The sequence below is a fragment of the Ammospiza caudacuta genome, chromosome 2, assembly GCF_027887145.1.
Source record: "Ammospiza caudacuta isolate bAmmCau1 chromosome 2, bAmmCau1.pri, whole genome shotgun sequence".
NCBI lineage: Eukaryota > Metazoa > Chordata > Aves > Passeriformes > Passerellidae > Ammospiza > Ammospiza caudacuta.
In genome coordinates, this window is record NC_080594.1 from 113,765,069 (window position 1) to 113,781,080 (window position 16,012).

Here is a 16,012-nt window from a genome sequence, read left to right on the forward strand (position 1 = left end):
TGAGGCTCAATTGTTTTGGATACAATTCTTTATTTCAGATAATTACTTAAAAGCATTACTGTTCTTTACATTATCATTGGCAAAACTTTTTGTTTCTCATAGTCTTATTATACAAAAACATGTTGTAAATGTATATATTCACCTTCCAGAATTGTTTGTATATATCTCAGTCCTACTTTGCAAGATTAAATTTTTAATTATTTTTAAGTGAAATATTATATAACCTCCTCACAAAGAGGGGAAGAACAGAACCAGTACTTTGAAGTATATTTATTTTCTGTACACCTTCACTGTTCTTATACTTGTCCTTGAGTGAAAACTTAGCTTAAATCCTTGGTGTCTCTATGGATTTATGATGCAGCTAACATATTTTCAAACATGGTGGAGGTTTTTCATCCACTTACTTTAAATGACCTTTTTGTCAAAAAAATTGAAGCAATTTCTGTTTCTTCATGGTGTATCAGTAATTTGCAGTGTTGCTGCAGCTTTTTTGCTGCATATATTGATTGACTGATGAGTCCTAACAAAGTTTTCTTTTTGATTGTGCATACATCTTTTTTTTATGGGCTGCTTATTTGATTAGACTAATCTTTCACTGGCCTTGTTAGCAAGGAGCTTTATGAGGAGTTTTTGCCTTTTGTTACATGGGATTAGTTTGTTGGGCTTATCTGGGCACATCTTTCCTAATGAGCTCTCTGCCATTCTGTGGAGTGTGATCACTGCTAATGTGAAACCATTTCTTCCTTTTTTGACCACTTCAAACTTTCTTGAAAAGATTGTGATTTTAAAAACTGGAGTTCTACCATAAAATTTATAACAGTTTTTGACAGAAGGCATTAAGGCTGATTTTGACAGAAGGCATTAAGGCATTGGCAACCTGATGGATTTTTCTGATCTTGGTGTATTTAAAGCTTGAGTTGCTCTGCAAAGAGCAAAATGTCATTGCCAGTCTGACTGATTAAGCTTTGTTTGTGCTTTATGATCAGGAAGTTACAAGACAGAGAAGAGATCTAGAACTTTATAAGAGACTTCTAAAATTTCTGTCAGTGTTCATAACCTGATTGTAAATTTGACCATATGATTAATGCATTTGTACTAGTGTGGCTTCTTCAAAGATTCTGTGTATGTTGTTGCCACAGTTGCTGGGGCTTTCACTAAATCTTACACTGGAAAATACCACATAAAGATTTGATGTTGAAATGCCAGCTGCAAAAAATATGGGAAGAAAAAGAATTTATTTCATGAGGACAAAAATAACTTTCGCTTTTCTGTTTATTTTCAGGGCTTTCCGTGGTAAACATATCACACTTGTGGTTCGTTTTCCAAACCAAGGCCGGCAGGTGGAAGATTTGGATATTTGGTCTCACACGAACGACACCATTGGCCAAGTGCGGCGCTGCATCCTCAATCGCATTAAAGCCAACAGCGCACACACAAAAGTAGAGCTGTTCATTGGGGGTGAGCTGGTGGATCCTGCAGATGACAGAAAGTTAATTGGGCAGCTGAATCTCAAGGATAAAACGGTAAGTGTTGCAGGCTGGGTATTTACATCAATTCAGATGTTCCTTCCCTTTTGTAAATGCTTGAAAAATATCGTGCATGGCGTCATTTATTTTTGTGAAATAATTCCATTCTTTCTTCTTATATTATGCCATTAACATTTTATCAGATGCTTATTTGGTAAAGAATCTTAATTTTTGGAGATATTAAAACTGTAATTGTGTTTTTCAGCTAATTACAGCTAAGCTTACACAGATAAATTCTAATATGCCCTCAAGTCCAGATAGTTCTTCTGACTCTTCAACTGGTTCTCCGGGCAATCATGGCAATCACTACAGTGATGGTCCAAATCCAGAAGTTGAAAGCTGTTTGCCTGGAGTGGTAAGCATGTTCTGAAATTACCAGTTCAAACATGGTTTTTCTTACACTTTGTCTTGGCTAACAATTTTTATTTATATATTTTTTTAATTTGCTTATTTTAAGATCATGTCACTGCATCCTCGATACATCTCTTTTCTTTGGCAAGTTGCAGACTTGGGCAGTAGTCTAAATATGCCACCTCTTAGAGATGGAGCTCGTGTTCTTATGAAGCTCATGCCACCAGGTAAAACTTAACTTGATCCTTTTTTTCATCTTGTAATATGCTGTAAAATAATATCTCATCTGATACATAAAAGTGAAGATAGGGGAGTATTTTCTACTTTCTGGTAATGTATTGGTACTGTAATTCATTACTGTTATCCTAATTAGGGCTGTAAAAGATTTCCCAAGTAGTTATTATCTGCTATATGAAGCTGCATAGTTTGCAGTTGGTACTGGGGTTAATGCCACAGTGTATTGAAAATGGGGAGCATTGTATTCTAAGGTGTTTTTGTAGCACTGCTTTAATAGGAGCACTTTTGACTGTAATAATCATTGGGGAACACTCTGTAGTCTGATTTTGTCTGTAAGTTTTTGCAACAGTTCTGAGACACTTAAAATTTTTCAGATTTATAATTATAAATACTGGCCTGTTGTGGAGTACTTTTGCTGCAAAATGCTTATAAGTTGTGTTTTTATTGCAGATAACACTACGGTCGAGAAACTAAGAGCAATTTGTTTAGATCATGCAAAGCTTGGGGAAAGCAGCCTTAGTCCATCCCTTGATTCTCTGTTCTTTGGTCCTTCTGCCTCACAAGTGCTGTACCTAACAGAGGTTAGTGATGCTTTGCCTGTTCTTAAAAAATTGTCAGTTCTCTCTGTGGCAGTCCTGTCTGTAACATTATGGAAGCCTAAGATCAAATTCTGGTTTGAAATTAACAATTGAAAATACTGAACATAAACGTGTATGACCAGTGCTGTCAAAGCATTGCTTGTGTAGTATTGCTACAAATTCTCATGGTCAGTCATTCTGTGTCCAAGCTGGTGCATTTCCATTAGTTAACTCTGTATTTTCTTCTACAGGTAGTTTATGCCTTGTTAATGCCTGCCAGTGCACCTCTGGGAGAAGATGCCAGTGACTTCCAGTACAACTTCCTGAAAAGTGGTGGTTTGCCTCTTGTGCTGAGCATGCTGACCAGAAATAACTTCCTGCCAAATGCAGATATGGAAACTCGAAGGGGTGCCTACCTTAATGCTCTAAAAATAGCCAAATTATTGCTAACAGCAATTGGATATGGCCATGTTCGAGCTGTGGCAGAAGCTTGTCAGCCAGTTGTGGAAGGCACGAGTACAATTTCACCGGTAATATAAATCTTCCTTGCTGCAAATAGCAGTGTGCTCTGTGTTTTATCATGTGTGCAGCAGCATCTCCTTACTTCTCACTGACATTCTGTTCTTTGAGTGCATTGCACATCAAGGACTCAGGGTACTTTCAGATAATGTTTTGCCATTCTAAAAAAGAGATCAACTTACTAAACAAATCCTATTTCTTGGTGACTTTAAAAAGTTAGCACTTGCTCTGTGTATGATTTTCAGTGGTTTGCATGATTGTCAGTACAGGTAACTTCTCATTTTTAACTCTATTCATCCTTCTGGACAAAGTGTCCAGCACACAGCAGGATAAACACATCATGTGGTGTGTGAGCAGCTGGCTCACAGGCTGGGCACAAAGGGTTGTAGGGAATAGTGACAGAGTGGTGACCTGTCACAGTTGGGGCTCTGCAGGGCTCCATCCTCAGCCCTGTGCTCTTCAACATCTTCATAAATGACCTGGATGCAGGACTGGAAGGGATGCTGAGCAAGTTTGCAGATAATACAGAACTGAGAGGAGCTGTTGATGCCCTGGAGGGCAGGGAGGCCTTGCAGAGGTCTCAGCAAATGAGAGGAGTGGGCAATCACCAACCATACAGAGTTCAACAAGGGCTGGTGCCAGATTCTGCACCTGGGGTGGGGCAAATCTGGATATATGGACACACTGAGGAATGAGATGCTGGAAAACAGTGACACAGAAAGGGACCTGGGTGTCCTGCTTGATGGCCAGTTCAATATGAGCCAGAAGTGCCCTGTCAGCCACGAGGGACATCTGTGTCCTGAGGGACATCAGGCACAGCATCACCAGCTGGGCAAGAGAGGGGATTATCCTGCTCTGCTCTGGGCTGCAGCAGCCTCACCTCGAGTGCTGGGGGCAGTTTTGGGCACCATGAGATACAAAACTCTTGGAGAGCATTCCAAGGAGGGCCCACAGGCATGCTGTGAAGGGCCTTGAGGGGAAGCTGTGTAATGAGGTGCTGAGGGCCTTGCTCTGTTCAGCCTGGAGGAAACTGAGGGGGGACCTCAGTGCAGTTACAGCTTCTTGTGAGGGGAACAGGAGGGGCAGGCACTGATCTCTGCTCTGTGGGGACAGTGACAGGACCCAGGGGAACGGCCTGAAGCTGTGTCAGGGGAGGTTTAGGTTGGATATTAGGAAAGGTTCTTCCCCCAGAGGGTGGTTGGGCCCTGGAACAGACTCCCCAGGGCAGTGGTCGCAGCACCAGCCTGGCAGAGCTCCAGAAGTGTTTGGACAATGCTCTCAGGCACATGGTGTGACTCTGGGGATGGTTCTGTGCAGGGCCAGGAGTTGGACTTGATCCTTGTGGGGCCCTTCCAACTCAGCATGTTCCATGATAAATGTGAATTCCCCATCTGTGAGGTTTCATCTTAAATAGTTTCTTTATTTATAACCTGTCCTCAAGAATACACAGAGAGCCCCACTTCAGAGCACTTAATTCCAAAATACTGAGATCCATCTCTGAATTGGAGAAGTACATTCCCCTTAAATCTCAAACATAAGTACCTGTTCTTGTTAGCTGCATCCATTAGAAGATGCATAATTAATTATTTTTCAAGTAAATCAAAACTCTTAATGATTACAAAGAAGTGATGAGTTATGTCTCATGTTAGAGTATAACAGGAATATATTAATGCACCCTGTTTGCCACCCTCTCTTTCATCTATTTAAAATGAGTACATTTTACTGCCCTGTTTTCTTACAACAATTATTTAAAGGGCAGTTTGGAACACACATTGCATCACTTGAGTCTTGAAGTATTATTTGAAACAGACTTAGACTGACTTCTTAAGAGGTAGTAACATTTGTCTGCAGTTGCTGACTTTCACTATTTGGAGTTGCAAACATCTGATTTAATAATAACAGATTTGTTGGAAAAAACACTGTTATTCTTGCTGTCACCATCATCCTCTTTGAGGGACTTTTGGTATTTTTTATTCCCTTGGGATGCAGGTGGGATTTGTTAAAATTTTCAAATTCTCTTACCTTAAGCATAAGTACCAAAGCATAATTTCTGTCTTGGCTTTCCATCAGTATTTAAGAGAAGTAGGCAACCAAGGTTATGTATCTATAGTTTTCAGTTATTGGTCTGTTGCTGTCACTAGTACCTTTAAAATTGTTACTTTCTTCCTTGTTTTCATAGAAGGTTGAATTAATAATGTTAACTACAGTGTTCTGGTGCACAGAACTGATTTACCCCATACATATTGCTGTTGATCACTTCCAGTAGCATCCAATAGGTGAGGGACTGTGGAAGCTCTGTTAGTCTTTAGTGCAGGCTTTGTAACTTTGCTCTCTGAATCAAGTGTCTTAGAGAAGCTGACAGAGCAAGGGATGTGACCAACACCAGACCTTGCCCAGCAGCCTCACAGTGTGTCTTTTGAGATGGGCTTTTTGAATGAACTGGTACAGAAAAACGAAGAAACTCTTCTGTTTTAATTTGTAACCGCAGTACACCATCTTTTGTTTGTCTGTGAGAAGGAAACACCCATTTCAGGTTTTGTCAAAACTATGGAGCCCTGGCAGACTAACGAGAGAGGGATCTATGCTCAAACCAATACAAAAAAAAAAAGATAAAAACTTGTCTTGCTGTTTCTATTTTGAAAATATTATAAAAAAAACAGGAGGGATCATTTAGAACAGAATTCTTCAAGAGTAACTTTAATATTAAAAATGTACTTCTGTATAATAAAAACTGCAGCCATATTCTGTCTGAACACTCTTACCTAATCCAGAGGGAGCCCCCGTGTTTGACCCAACCTTTCTTTCCCACATCTACTGAAAGGGAAGGAGGCATTGTAACAGAAAAAAATTCTGTTAGCTTGAGGTAATCTGATCAATAAACAAGCCCCCAAACCTAATAAGCTTCGAGCAATGCCTTTCCTTTCAACTACTTGTACTCTGTGATTGTCCACTGCAGCAGCATAGTGTCTGCAGGTGTGATGGTATCTGTTTGAAAATGAGGAGGTTTATTTATGTTGGCCTTTGCACTAAGTTTTCCTTCCAAGATCTTATCTACTTCTATCAAACCTTTCCAAGTAAATTTAGATCTTCATATCTTTTTGCTTTTTTTTCCCATGTAAAAGTAAGTATGAGAAATACTTTCTTCCAGATAAACCAGGCTACGCATGACCAGGCAGTGGTGCTACAAAATGCCCTACAAAACATTCCTAATCCAACTTCAGAATGCATGCTGAGAAATGTAGCAATACGTCTTGCACAGCAAATATCTGATGAGGTTGGTGAATTCCTTTCTGTATCACCTTTTTCCTTATAGCATCTTTTCTATTTTCTTAATCCTTAAATTTGTTGCTTTGTAAGACAAAGATTTTCCTTTTAAAATGTTTTAGGTAATGATCATATGAAAGAGAAAAATCTCAAATCATTGCCAGTGTGTCTTTATATATTGAAGATGCTTTAATGACACAAATGAAAACCTCAGTAAGGCTAAACAATGTGCTTTGCAAACATAGTGGTCTTATGTGTATGGTGTGGCCAAAGCCCATTTGGATCTGGAATGAGGAGTCTTGTTAGAGAACATGTCAGTGAAATCACTGAGTTCAGCAGGAGCTAAAATCACAACTGCTTTACCTTCCTCTTCCACCTGCATCTGGATCCCTTGGTTTCCAGGGTAGAAGCCATAAATACAGTGTTTCTGTACTGTATAGCATGTCCACAAAACCATCCCCAAAACATTTCTGAGCTATTTAGATAGAAGGTATTACTGTATCCTCATCTTGGTGTTGACAAGTTCGCTATCCCTTGAGAACAAAGGGCAGTGTCTAAAGAAAGCACAACATGTTGCAATGCAAGACTGAGCCATCTGCCTTCCCCCAGTGGTGGTTTTGCATCCATAGGTTTAAAATCAGCCAATTCCACTCTGATTTAATCAAATTTCTTCTATAGAAGAAGTATCTTCTGAGGTGAGATGTGAGGAAAGGTTTTTTAATTCTGCCTTTGTCTTTCCTAGAGGCCTGCTAATAAATAAGTAATTTTTCATTCACCAAACACATCAAGCAAACAAAATCTGAATGTGTTTAACAGTAGTGCTGTGTAAGATTTGTCTGTAATTTTATGCAATTATGAATACTGCTGTAGATCTAAAATTCATGTGTACTGTAGTTGCCTTTGAAAGGTTTTTTGCCTTTTCATGTTTTGATGGTCAGACTCTTTACAATGGATCTCAAAATTAAAAAAAAAAAATCTGACATAGTTTCCATAGGCCAGAGAGAAGGCTTTAGCACAGAGAGGAATAATTCACCTTTTTTAAAAAAGTTGATCCTTAAAGACTTTGAAACTACAATGAGATAAAAAAACCCTGTTGTTTTTCTTGTGGCTCTGTTGCTGTAAGGTTCCTTTGCTTGTGACAAATATAAAATACCTTTTATTTTTCTTGGAAATACTGTTAATGTCCGTATCAGTTCAAGAAGGCACATTGTTCAGGTTTCCTGATGCAGATACCTACCTAGCTCAGCTTCTTAAGAGTCCCCTTTTTTATTGTCTGAGCATTAGAAAAATGAAACTTGAAATCCATCTGTCTGCCTTCTGCTTTTAGAGATTGCCTATTTTTTTTGATTATTCTGTTTTGATCTACAGACTTTAGATAAGTTTGGTAGTTTTTTTGAAAGTTGATGTGGAACCCTAAATAATAGCAGTTGGAGTGTGTTTTGTAATGTGTGTATATCAGTAGAAACTACTGGATAACTCAGACCATGCACAAAGTACTGAGGAGTGACTCTGCATTCCTTTAGTACATGAGCTGTGTTCTTATCCATGTTCAACCCTCTGTGTCTTGAACATGCAGCAATCCCTCTACAGAATGATCACATACTTGATAACATCAGTGTGTTCAGGCTGGCTATCAGCTAGCACAGCATGGGGAGAAACCCTAAAATAAGTTCAACTTTTTATGTTGCTTAAGAGGCTGGCTGCCTTCCAGATGAATGCTTGGTGGTTTCTTGGGGTTTTTTCCTAAATAAAGAAGGTTTTAGCATTGAAATTGGTAGTTACTGCTAAGTCTTAGAACCAGAGTTGCCTACATCCTACTTTAAAAAATTAAATTTTACATAAGTGAAGTATAAATACTCTTCAAGATACATCATCTGTTTTCTATTTAAGGAAAAAAAAAAATCTTTGTTTTAAGATTTTAAATCTTAAATTTTCTGTGAAATACATTTGTGGGAATTTAGAATCCATTGCAGTGTTATTTGCAGCTGTATTTTAATGTTGCTTTAGTTAATTTCTCTTTTTTTTTCAGGCTTCAAAATACATCCCTGACATCTGTGTTATCAGGGCAGTGCAAAAAATTGTTTGGGCATCAGGTTGTGGATCAGTTCAGCTGGTTTTCAGCTCGAATGAGGAAATTAGTAAAATCTATGAAAAGGTAAGAATTCCTGAACAGCTGCTTTTCTGTATTACTGTTTGTTTTTGTACAAAAGGGAGTGGGTACAAAGGGTTGACCTGGGCAGGTTTAGAGTGTGATGAGCTTTTAGGTGGCTACAGTGATGTGTTTCAGAATCAAGTATATCATTGTCATAGCACAGCTTAATTTTCTGTTCCAAATTCCTCTCCTCAGTAACCGGTGAATTGTAACTTGAATCTGGTTGAATGATTGAAGAATGCACCAGTTCTGTAACATGTTTTCAGCCCAGTTAGATTCTGCATCTAAATAAGAAATAAGCATTTCCTGCAAGGCTAATTTGTCTAGTCTTCAAACTTAAAAGGTCTGTTCTGCAGAAGTGATTCAAAGCATATGTGCAGTCTAGAATGAGAAAGAAGAGCAGTGATGTGAGAAGCATTGGGAAAAAAGATTTAATTGCTAATTCTGTATGGCTTTTCTTCTTTTATTAGTGGGCTCACGTGTGGTTTACACAGCTAGTTTGGAGTTGGGAGTTCTGTATCAGTAGATTATCACACATCTTGTGATAATTAATGTTGCTCACAGTTACAGGAAATAACAATCTGGATTTGGACAATGACTTAAAAAAATCTTCCTATTTATATCTTGTAAAATCAGGTTTAGTACTTATCAATACTTGCCTGAGAGTGAATGGAAAAGGAATATGTAGGGAGGCTTAATTCTTGATGTGTTTAAATGATCAATTGAAAGAAGAATATTTACCTCAGCAAAATGCAACACCTCTCCATTAGCTTTCATAGGGTTATAATGGCATCTGCTTCTACTGCTGTGAGCATGACTTCTTCATGAAATAAACTGGGCCTTGGGGGTTTTTTAAGGTAATACTTCCATATAAACCATGGTTTAGTTTGTGTGACAATCCAGGCATGAGAAAATAAACTATCTCTATACATGGGATGCTTTAAGAGTAGTGCACTAGAGAAAGCATACCTAAAAGAAAAGAGACCTAAATTTGCTTTTTTAAAATTCTTCTGGGTAGAAATTGTAGAGTTAAGTTCTGTAAAAATATTTTGAGATAATGGAAGTTTTAAAAGTGGTGAAATTCAAGCTGTATGTTATTGATCATCTTTCACATGATTTTGTGTGTTTTTAATTTTTGGGCTTTTTATTTTTATTCTTATTGACACTTATGTGGACATCTGTAATAAATGTCAGCTGCATTTGGTTTCTGCTATGCAAAAGCGAAAATAAAAATTGAAGGAGAAAAATTGGAAATTCAAAAGAGGAAGAAATTGTAGAAGTAATAAGAAGGGGAAATACAGTTCCCTTTGTTAACATAGCATTAAAACAGAGGAAAGTATCCTAGAAATAGAGGAATATCATGGAATGAAAGACAATTTAAGAGAACTGTATCTGGTTATAGATTAGAGGAAGCAATTTTGATGATGGCTTTATAAAGATGGAATATAGCAATGTACAGACCCCCAGCTCTGGGTGCCCAAGTGCAGGGAGGTATTTCACTGAGTGTAAAATGCACTTTGCCTTTCTCCTGGGTCCCTGCAGCTGTGCAGAAATGACTTTCCCTTCTAACCAGGGCTTCACTGCAGAGCAGGTGAAGTTCTGGATTTGCTGAAGAATTCTGCCTTTGCTTTCTGATGTTGTGTCAGGACTGCCACATCCTCCTGCTGCAGTGCAGTGACTGCCTTTGATTTTGTAGTTATTGTGCATAGACAAAATAGTGTTTGCTGCCAGAATGAGGCATATTTTGGCCTGTTCACCATTAGTTCTCTCCTCTGCATTGTAATCCCTTCTTTCTGCCTAATTAATCTTGATACCTTTTCACATATAAAACAAATATTTAGTGCCTGTAGTTAATGTGAGTAACCTGCACTCATGATTTATAAATGATAAATTGAGACCTTCTCACATTCAGTTTCTTTGGAATTTCTTGAATGTAATTACTTCTAGATGGAGAAGAGGGTTTACCATTATTCTCAAAGTATTTATTTTGAAAGAATATACCAAAATCAACTCGGTTAATTCAAGTGTTTAGTTTAAGAAGTAACCCGTGCACCAATTAGAGGTAATATTATTTTCTGTGTCAAAAAACATGACAGCAGCTATGTTTAAAACTTGAACTTAAACTCCTTCATCTTTCTGAAAAATAACAAAGTGATTAATAAATTCTAGCAGTATTAAAAAGCTTTTGGTCAAATAAGTTGTGAGTGTCAAAGCCTTGTAAAAGTGAATTGATGAATTAATTATACAGCACTATAGTGGTAGTTTAAGTAGTAGAGTTTAAGTAGTAGAGATTTCCAAATTTTAAATGCCATTTTTTGAGTGGTAAAGAAAAACAAAACAAAAAAATCCCAAACAAAACCCCAGATGCATACCAAGAAAAATTCACAGCAGTACTAACTGTAACTGTTGCCCACAGTTGTCCTATTTAACTTCTGTCTTCATAAGTTCATGCTTGGAATCCTTCAATGAGAAGCACAATTCTGGAAGTTCAAGTCATCCCACACAGTGCTTTGGCTCAGATCTGAGTGCATAAAATACTTGGCACTGATAATCATTTAGTATACAAACTGTGGTTTGTGTTTGTGTTTAGTGATATACCTTGGAGCCAGTTGGGTTTCTTGGGATTGTTTTCTGTACCCACTTTGTGCACTCTTGTTTGTTTTCACAGACAAATGCAGGAAATGAACCAGACATGGAAGATGAACAAGTTTGCTGTGAAGCCCTGGAGGTGATGACCCTGTGCTTTGCTTTGATTCCAACAGCACTGGATGCACTCAGCAAAGAGAAGGCGTGGCAGACATTTATTATTGATTTACTATTGCACTGTCACAGCAAGTAAGTTTTGGTCACATCCATTATTTTACAGTTCATAATAAATATAAAGCCTAAATGCAGAGCAGTGGCTTCAGCCCATCTGAAATTGTGATGTGAAGTACTGGGTGTTTTCAGAAACCATCCAGGTGGAAAGTTGTTAATACGTTATTAAACTTGGTTGCCAGTGCTTTGATCTGTTACTAAAGGGTTAATTTTAAATTTTTAAGATACTGTTGTTTCATTCGAACTTTTCTTTGAGAAATGACAGGGATCTGAAATTAGTGATGTCTTAAGTTTTTCAGTATGTTTTAAAGGGAGTCAGATTATGGTGCTCTCAGATGAATGGGGTCAGAATTTGAGCAGAATTTGTGTTTTGGGGTTTTTGACTTCTGGATATACAGATTGAAAGATTTTATGTTTAGAATGTGTACTTTAACAAAAGGATCAAGTATCATCAGAGCATCTCTTTACAGTGAGCTCTTTGCACACATTGGTGAAACTGGAGGGTTACCAGAAATACCACAAGCTTTATTATTTTGCAGCCTGTGGTACAGGGTGTTGAATTTTCAGTTTCACTGAAGCTTGCTTGTGTCACTCATTGTATGGAAAAATAGTTCATACTGTCAGTACAAGAAGCTACCACTTCTCTCATATGCCTATAAAACTAGAGATAAACATGATAATCTCACTTAGAATGGTGCAACTGTTCATTGTTACATGGTAAAATAGCATGAGCATGAGTGGAAACAGAAGATTGCTTTGTAAATTAAGATGGTGAAGTTGAACTGAGCTGCTGAAAAGTTCTCTTCTGAATTAATGTGGAAACAAATCGGTGTTTGTGGTGCAGAGAAAGTTTAGCAAATACCAGACAGAACTCTGAATATCCTTCCACAACTATTGTTCTCTAATCTCCTGTGCTCAATCAGAGAACAATGTGAGCAAAAATATGAATGTGAGAAAATGTTTTTGGTGCACCATAAAAGACAAAGACAGAAGGATGACCAAGTTCAGATCTCACAAATAGAATCTTTCCAGAAAAGATCACATGGATTGTTTGTTCTACAGAGTTTGGCTGGGACTTCTGTTTCCTCAGAGCAATAATCATGCTATACCTCTAAACTGAGAAATGGAATGCAAAATGTTTAATACTAAATGCTAGAGTAGCTTTTCTCCTACAAAGTAATTGATTTTGTAGTGGTGTTCTCTGAATGCAAGACCACCTTAGTTAAGAGGAGATAGCCAAACAGTCCTAAATAATCCTGGAACCCAGAAGTCTTCTGCTGATCTCTGCAAAGTGTTTGGTGGCCACATGTATGAGGCCTAAATACATTAAAATTCTTTGTGCTGTAAAGCCATGGCACTTACACCCACTGAAGGGACTGTCTTCTATGAACTGAACAGAAACCTGGAGCTCTCAGAAGGGCACGATTCAGATTGCCAGCCTTAAGGGAGGTGCTTGACCTCCAGCTATTCCTCCTGCTGAGCGTGAGTTCATTGTGCCAGCTCTGTGCTGTCATCATGTGTCTAAAACAGCATGAGATGCCTGTGCTCAGGCAGCTGCATCCCTCTCATGATTCCTTAAGAGCTCTTAGATGGTTTCAGCCTCACAGAAATGTAATACTTGTGTTCAAACACTGCATACTCAGAACCATAACAGTGTGAGGCATGTCACATTGGTCACATTTGTTACTGTAGGAAAATATCACCTTTGTCTATTTCATTCTGCCTTCAAGTGCACAGAGCTGAGGAGTGTCTATGTGATGTGTCCCGAGCAGTTGAAGGATTGTATCTTAACTTTCTGTGAGATGTTCTACAAAAACATGGGCTCAGCAATCAGACCCCATCAAATGTCAATTATTGTTAAGAACAAAACAGAGCAGCCCCACCCTACAGTCTGCTGCAACTCAGAGCAGAGTAGGAGAACTTGCAAAGATCAGGGAAGGGTGACAAGGGAGATCAAAGCTCTGCAATGACTTCCGTCTGAGGAGCAGCTGAATAGCTGGGGGCACTTCATACTGGAGGAGAGATGAATGGTGGGAGGAGAATACCACAGAGACCCTTAAAATCAGAAGTAGTAAAGGGAGAACAAATGGAGAGCTGTGCTTCTTTGTGTAAGACCTTCTTGAGCATAACATTTAAGCAGTGCAAACCTTCAGTTTGGAAATGGTTTGAGGGTTCTTTCATGAACTTGTCCAGTGAGGACTATGATATACTGCTCTTGGTAGTTTTCTTGAACCACAGATTGTTAGAAGCTGAGAGAACATTCTGGAGAAGTGTCTCTGCATGATTCCTTCTTCTTGTGCACTTTGCTTTGTGCATGGTGACAGAGATGGTGCTCAGCCAGGGGCATCTTTGCTCTGACCTCAAGGTCATCCTTATGTGGCTTTGAAATCACAGTTAGACACACATGAAAAAGGTCTGAAGGGAGGAGGATTCTTTGGTGTGCTTTAGACCCTGACTCCATGGGCACAAAACAGAGATAGCCACACTGAACAGACACTGCAAAACTCAGTTTTTCATATGTTGAGATACTTCCATAAAATCATTCATTCAGCATTCATTTGTAGTCTCTTCCCACACAAAAATAGTTGCTCCTAACAGTTTTTACAAGGCATACTGCTCAGACAGTTAATCCTACAACTTGAAAGAAAAGGGTTTGCCCTAATTTTTTAATTTTTTTTTTTTTTTTTGCTGAAGCTTATCCATTTCTGCATTACTCTAGTGATTAGATTAGATTAGGTTCTGAGGTGAAAAATTTCCTTTAATTATAGCCACTTGAATTTTCAGGAGGGTCATCATCTCTCACATCCTACTAATGATAAATTTTGATCAATTTAGAGATCCTCAGCAAACTGCTGCAGTGACACATAAAAGCAGTTTTACTGGAGTAGTTCTGGTTTGTACCTGGTTTTACCAGGTACAGCTGGTGCTTGATTAGGAAAAAAAAAATATTTAGGATTGCAAATTTTTGCGTTAAGCAATATTTACTGTCAGTTGCAAAGGTGTAGTGGCTAGGTGTTTCTAAGTTTCTTTTTCTTTTACCTTTAAATATTTGATCTGTGGAACAGTTTTGTAATACAATTTATGCTTCTGAAATTTCACTGCAAGGAGAAATAATATGATGGATAGGGAATAATTAAACTGTTCATGTTTCCTACATTATGTTCAGTTTTAGAAAATGGCATTAAGCAGATAAACACAAATTTAATTGATGTCCTGTTTGAATAGGGAGGTTGAATTTAATGTTTCTATTCAATTATTTCCAGAACTGTTCGTCAGATGGCACAGGAGCAATTCTTTTTAATGGCAACCAGGTGTTGCATGGGACAGAGACCTCTCCTTTTCTTCATTACCCTGCTGTTTACTGTTCTAGGGGTAAGTTTTCAGAGATAAAGTCTTCAGTATGGGAATGTATGTAAAAAGTAATAGGACAAAATACCTGCAAGAAAAGACAAATTGTTATTAATAACAGTCACTATAATATAAATTGTTTGTGACCTACAGACAAGCAGCACAGATGATTTCTATTTGAGCTAGAGCAGGGGAAAAGGGACTCTTTTGCATTTTCTGTAAGAACATGAACAGGTCATGGCTTTAATGTCTGCATTTGATCTTTGGTGATTGCTAACCTCTAAGTAAAAATCATTAGCAGGTTAGAGAACACCTGCAGTTAGTGCCTTCTCCTACTGGTCCTGCCAGGACTTTTCAGCTCATGGCTCTCTTGAACATTTGATCATAAGTTTTGATTTGGTTTTCTTTTTCCCATTCAGGTATAGAAATTGTTACTAAAATAGTTGAGAATTCATTCATTAGCAGCTAAATACAATTTTGAACTTGCGAAAGTTTAAACTTACACTTCTTTTCTTTTACATTTACTGTGAGATTTAGGGGAAATACGTTGGTGTTGCACTGTAAGTAGAAGCACTTATGAATTCTTTGCTTTTGGTTTGCACAGAGCACTGCAAGAGAGAGAGCTAAGCATTCTGGAGACTACTTCACCCTCTTAAGACATCTTCTTAACTATGCTTACAACAGTAATATTAATGTACCCAATGCTGAAGTGCTTCTCAATAATGAAATTGACTGGCTTAAGAGAATCAGGGTAAGTTTCAGGATCAGTTTATTCCTGATAATTAGGTTTTTGCTGCAGAACTGTAAACTTTCTTGTGAACTGCAGTTCTGAGCTTAATGTTTGCTGTTTGGAGTATCCTAACTTTCTCTTAAATGACAGGATGAAGTAAAAAGAACAGGGGAAACGGGTGTTGAAGAAACGATCTTAGAGGGTCACCTTGGAGTAACAAAAGAGTTGTTGGCATTCCAGACACCTGAAAAGAAATACCATATTGGTTGTGAAAAAGGAGGTGCTAATCTCATTAAGGTAAGTTCAAGTTTTTTGACTTCTGGAAAGGGTCTTTGTGAGGTTTTGGGGGGGATTGATTTTTGGGGTTTTTTATTGTTTGTTTTTACCTATAAATAAGAAAAAAGAAGCGTCACCTCTTGTGGGTTGTATCCATAGAAACGCTTTTGATTTGAGTTAAATGTTTTCTTTTAAAAAAATTAAATTGCGTGTT

At 38.0% G+C, this 16,012-nt stretch overlaps 1 protein-coding gene across 3 annotated transcripts in view; it reads left to right on the plus strand.

Annotated features, from left to right (window-relative positions):
* Positions 1–16,012, plus strand: part of USP9X (ubiquitin specific peptidase 9 X-linked) — a 96,293-nt gene that overhangs the window by 57,979 nt on the left and 22,302 nt on the right. For all 3 annotated transcript variants that reach the window (XR_009276029.1, XM_058825761.1, XM_058825762.1), the window contains exons 19-29: positions 1,283–1,523; positions 1,732–1,881; positions 1,984–2,104; positions 2,565–2,695; positions 2,944–3,222; positions 6,360–6,485; positions 8,505–8,630; positions 11,296–11,462; positions 14,708–14,816; positions 15,397–15,543; positions 15,673–15,819. Coding sequence is in view for 2 of the 3 variants with exons in the window: in XM_058825761.1 (XP_058681744.1) it covers positions 1,283–1,523; positions 1,732–1,881; positions 1,984–2,104; positions 2,565–2,695; positions 2,944–3,222; positions 6,360–6,485; positions 8,505–8,630; positions 11,296–11,462; positions 14,708–14,816; positions 15,397–15,543; positions 15,673–15,819 (1,744 nt within the window). In the remaining variant the exon portion in view is untranslated. The remainder of the gene's footprint in view (positions 1–1,282; positions 1,524–1,731; positions 1,882–1,983; positions 2,105–2,564; positions 2,696–2,943; positions 3,223–6,359; positions 6,486–8,504; positions 8,631–11,295; positions 11,463–14,707; positions 14,817–15,396; positions 15,544–15,672; positions 15,820–16,012) is intronic.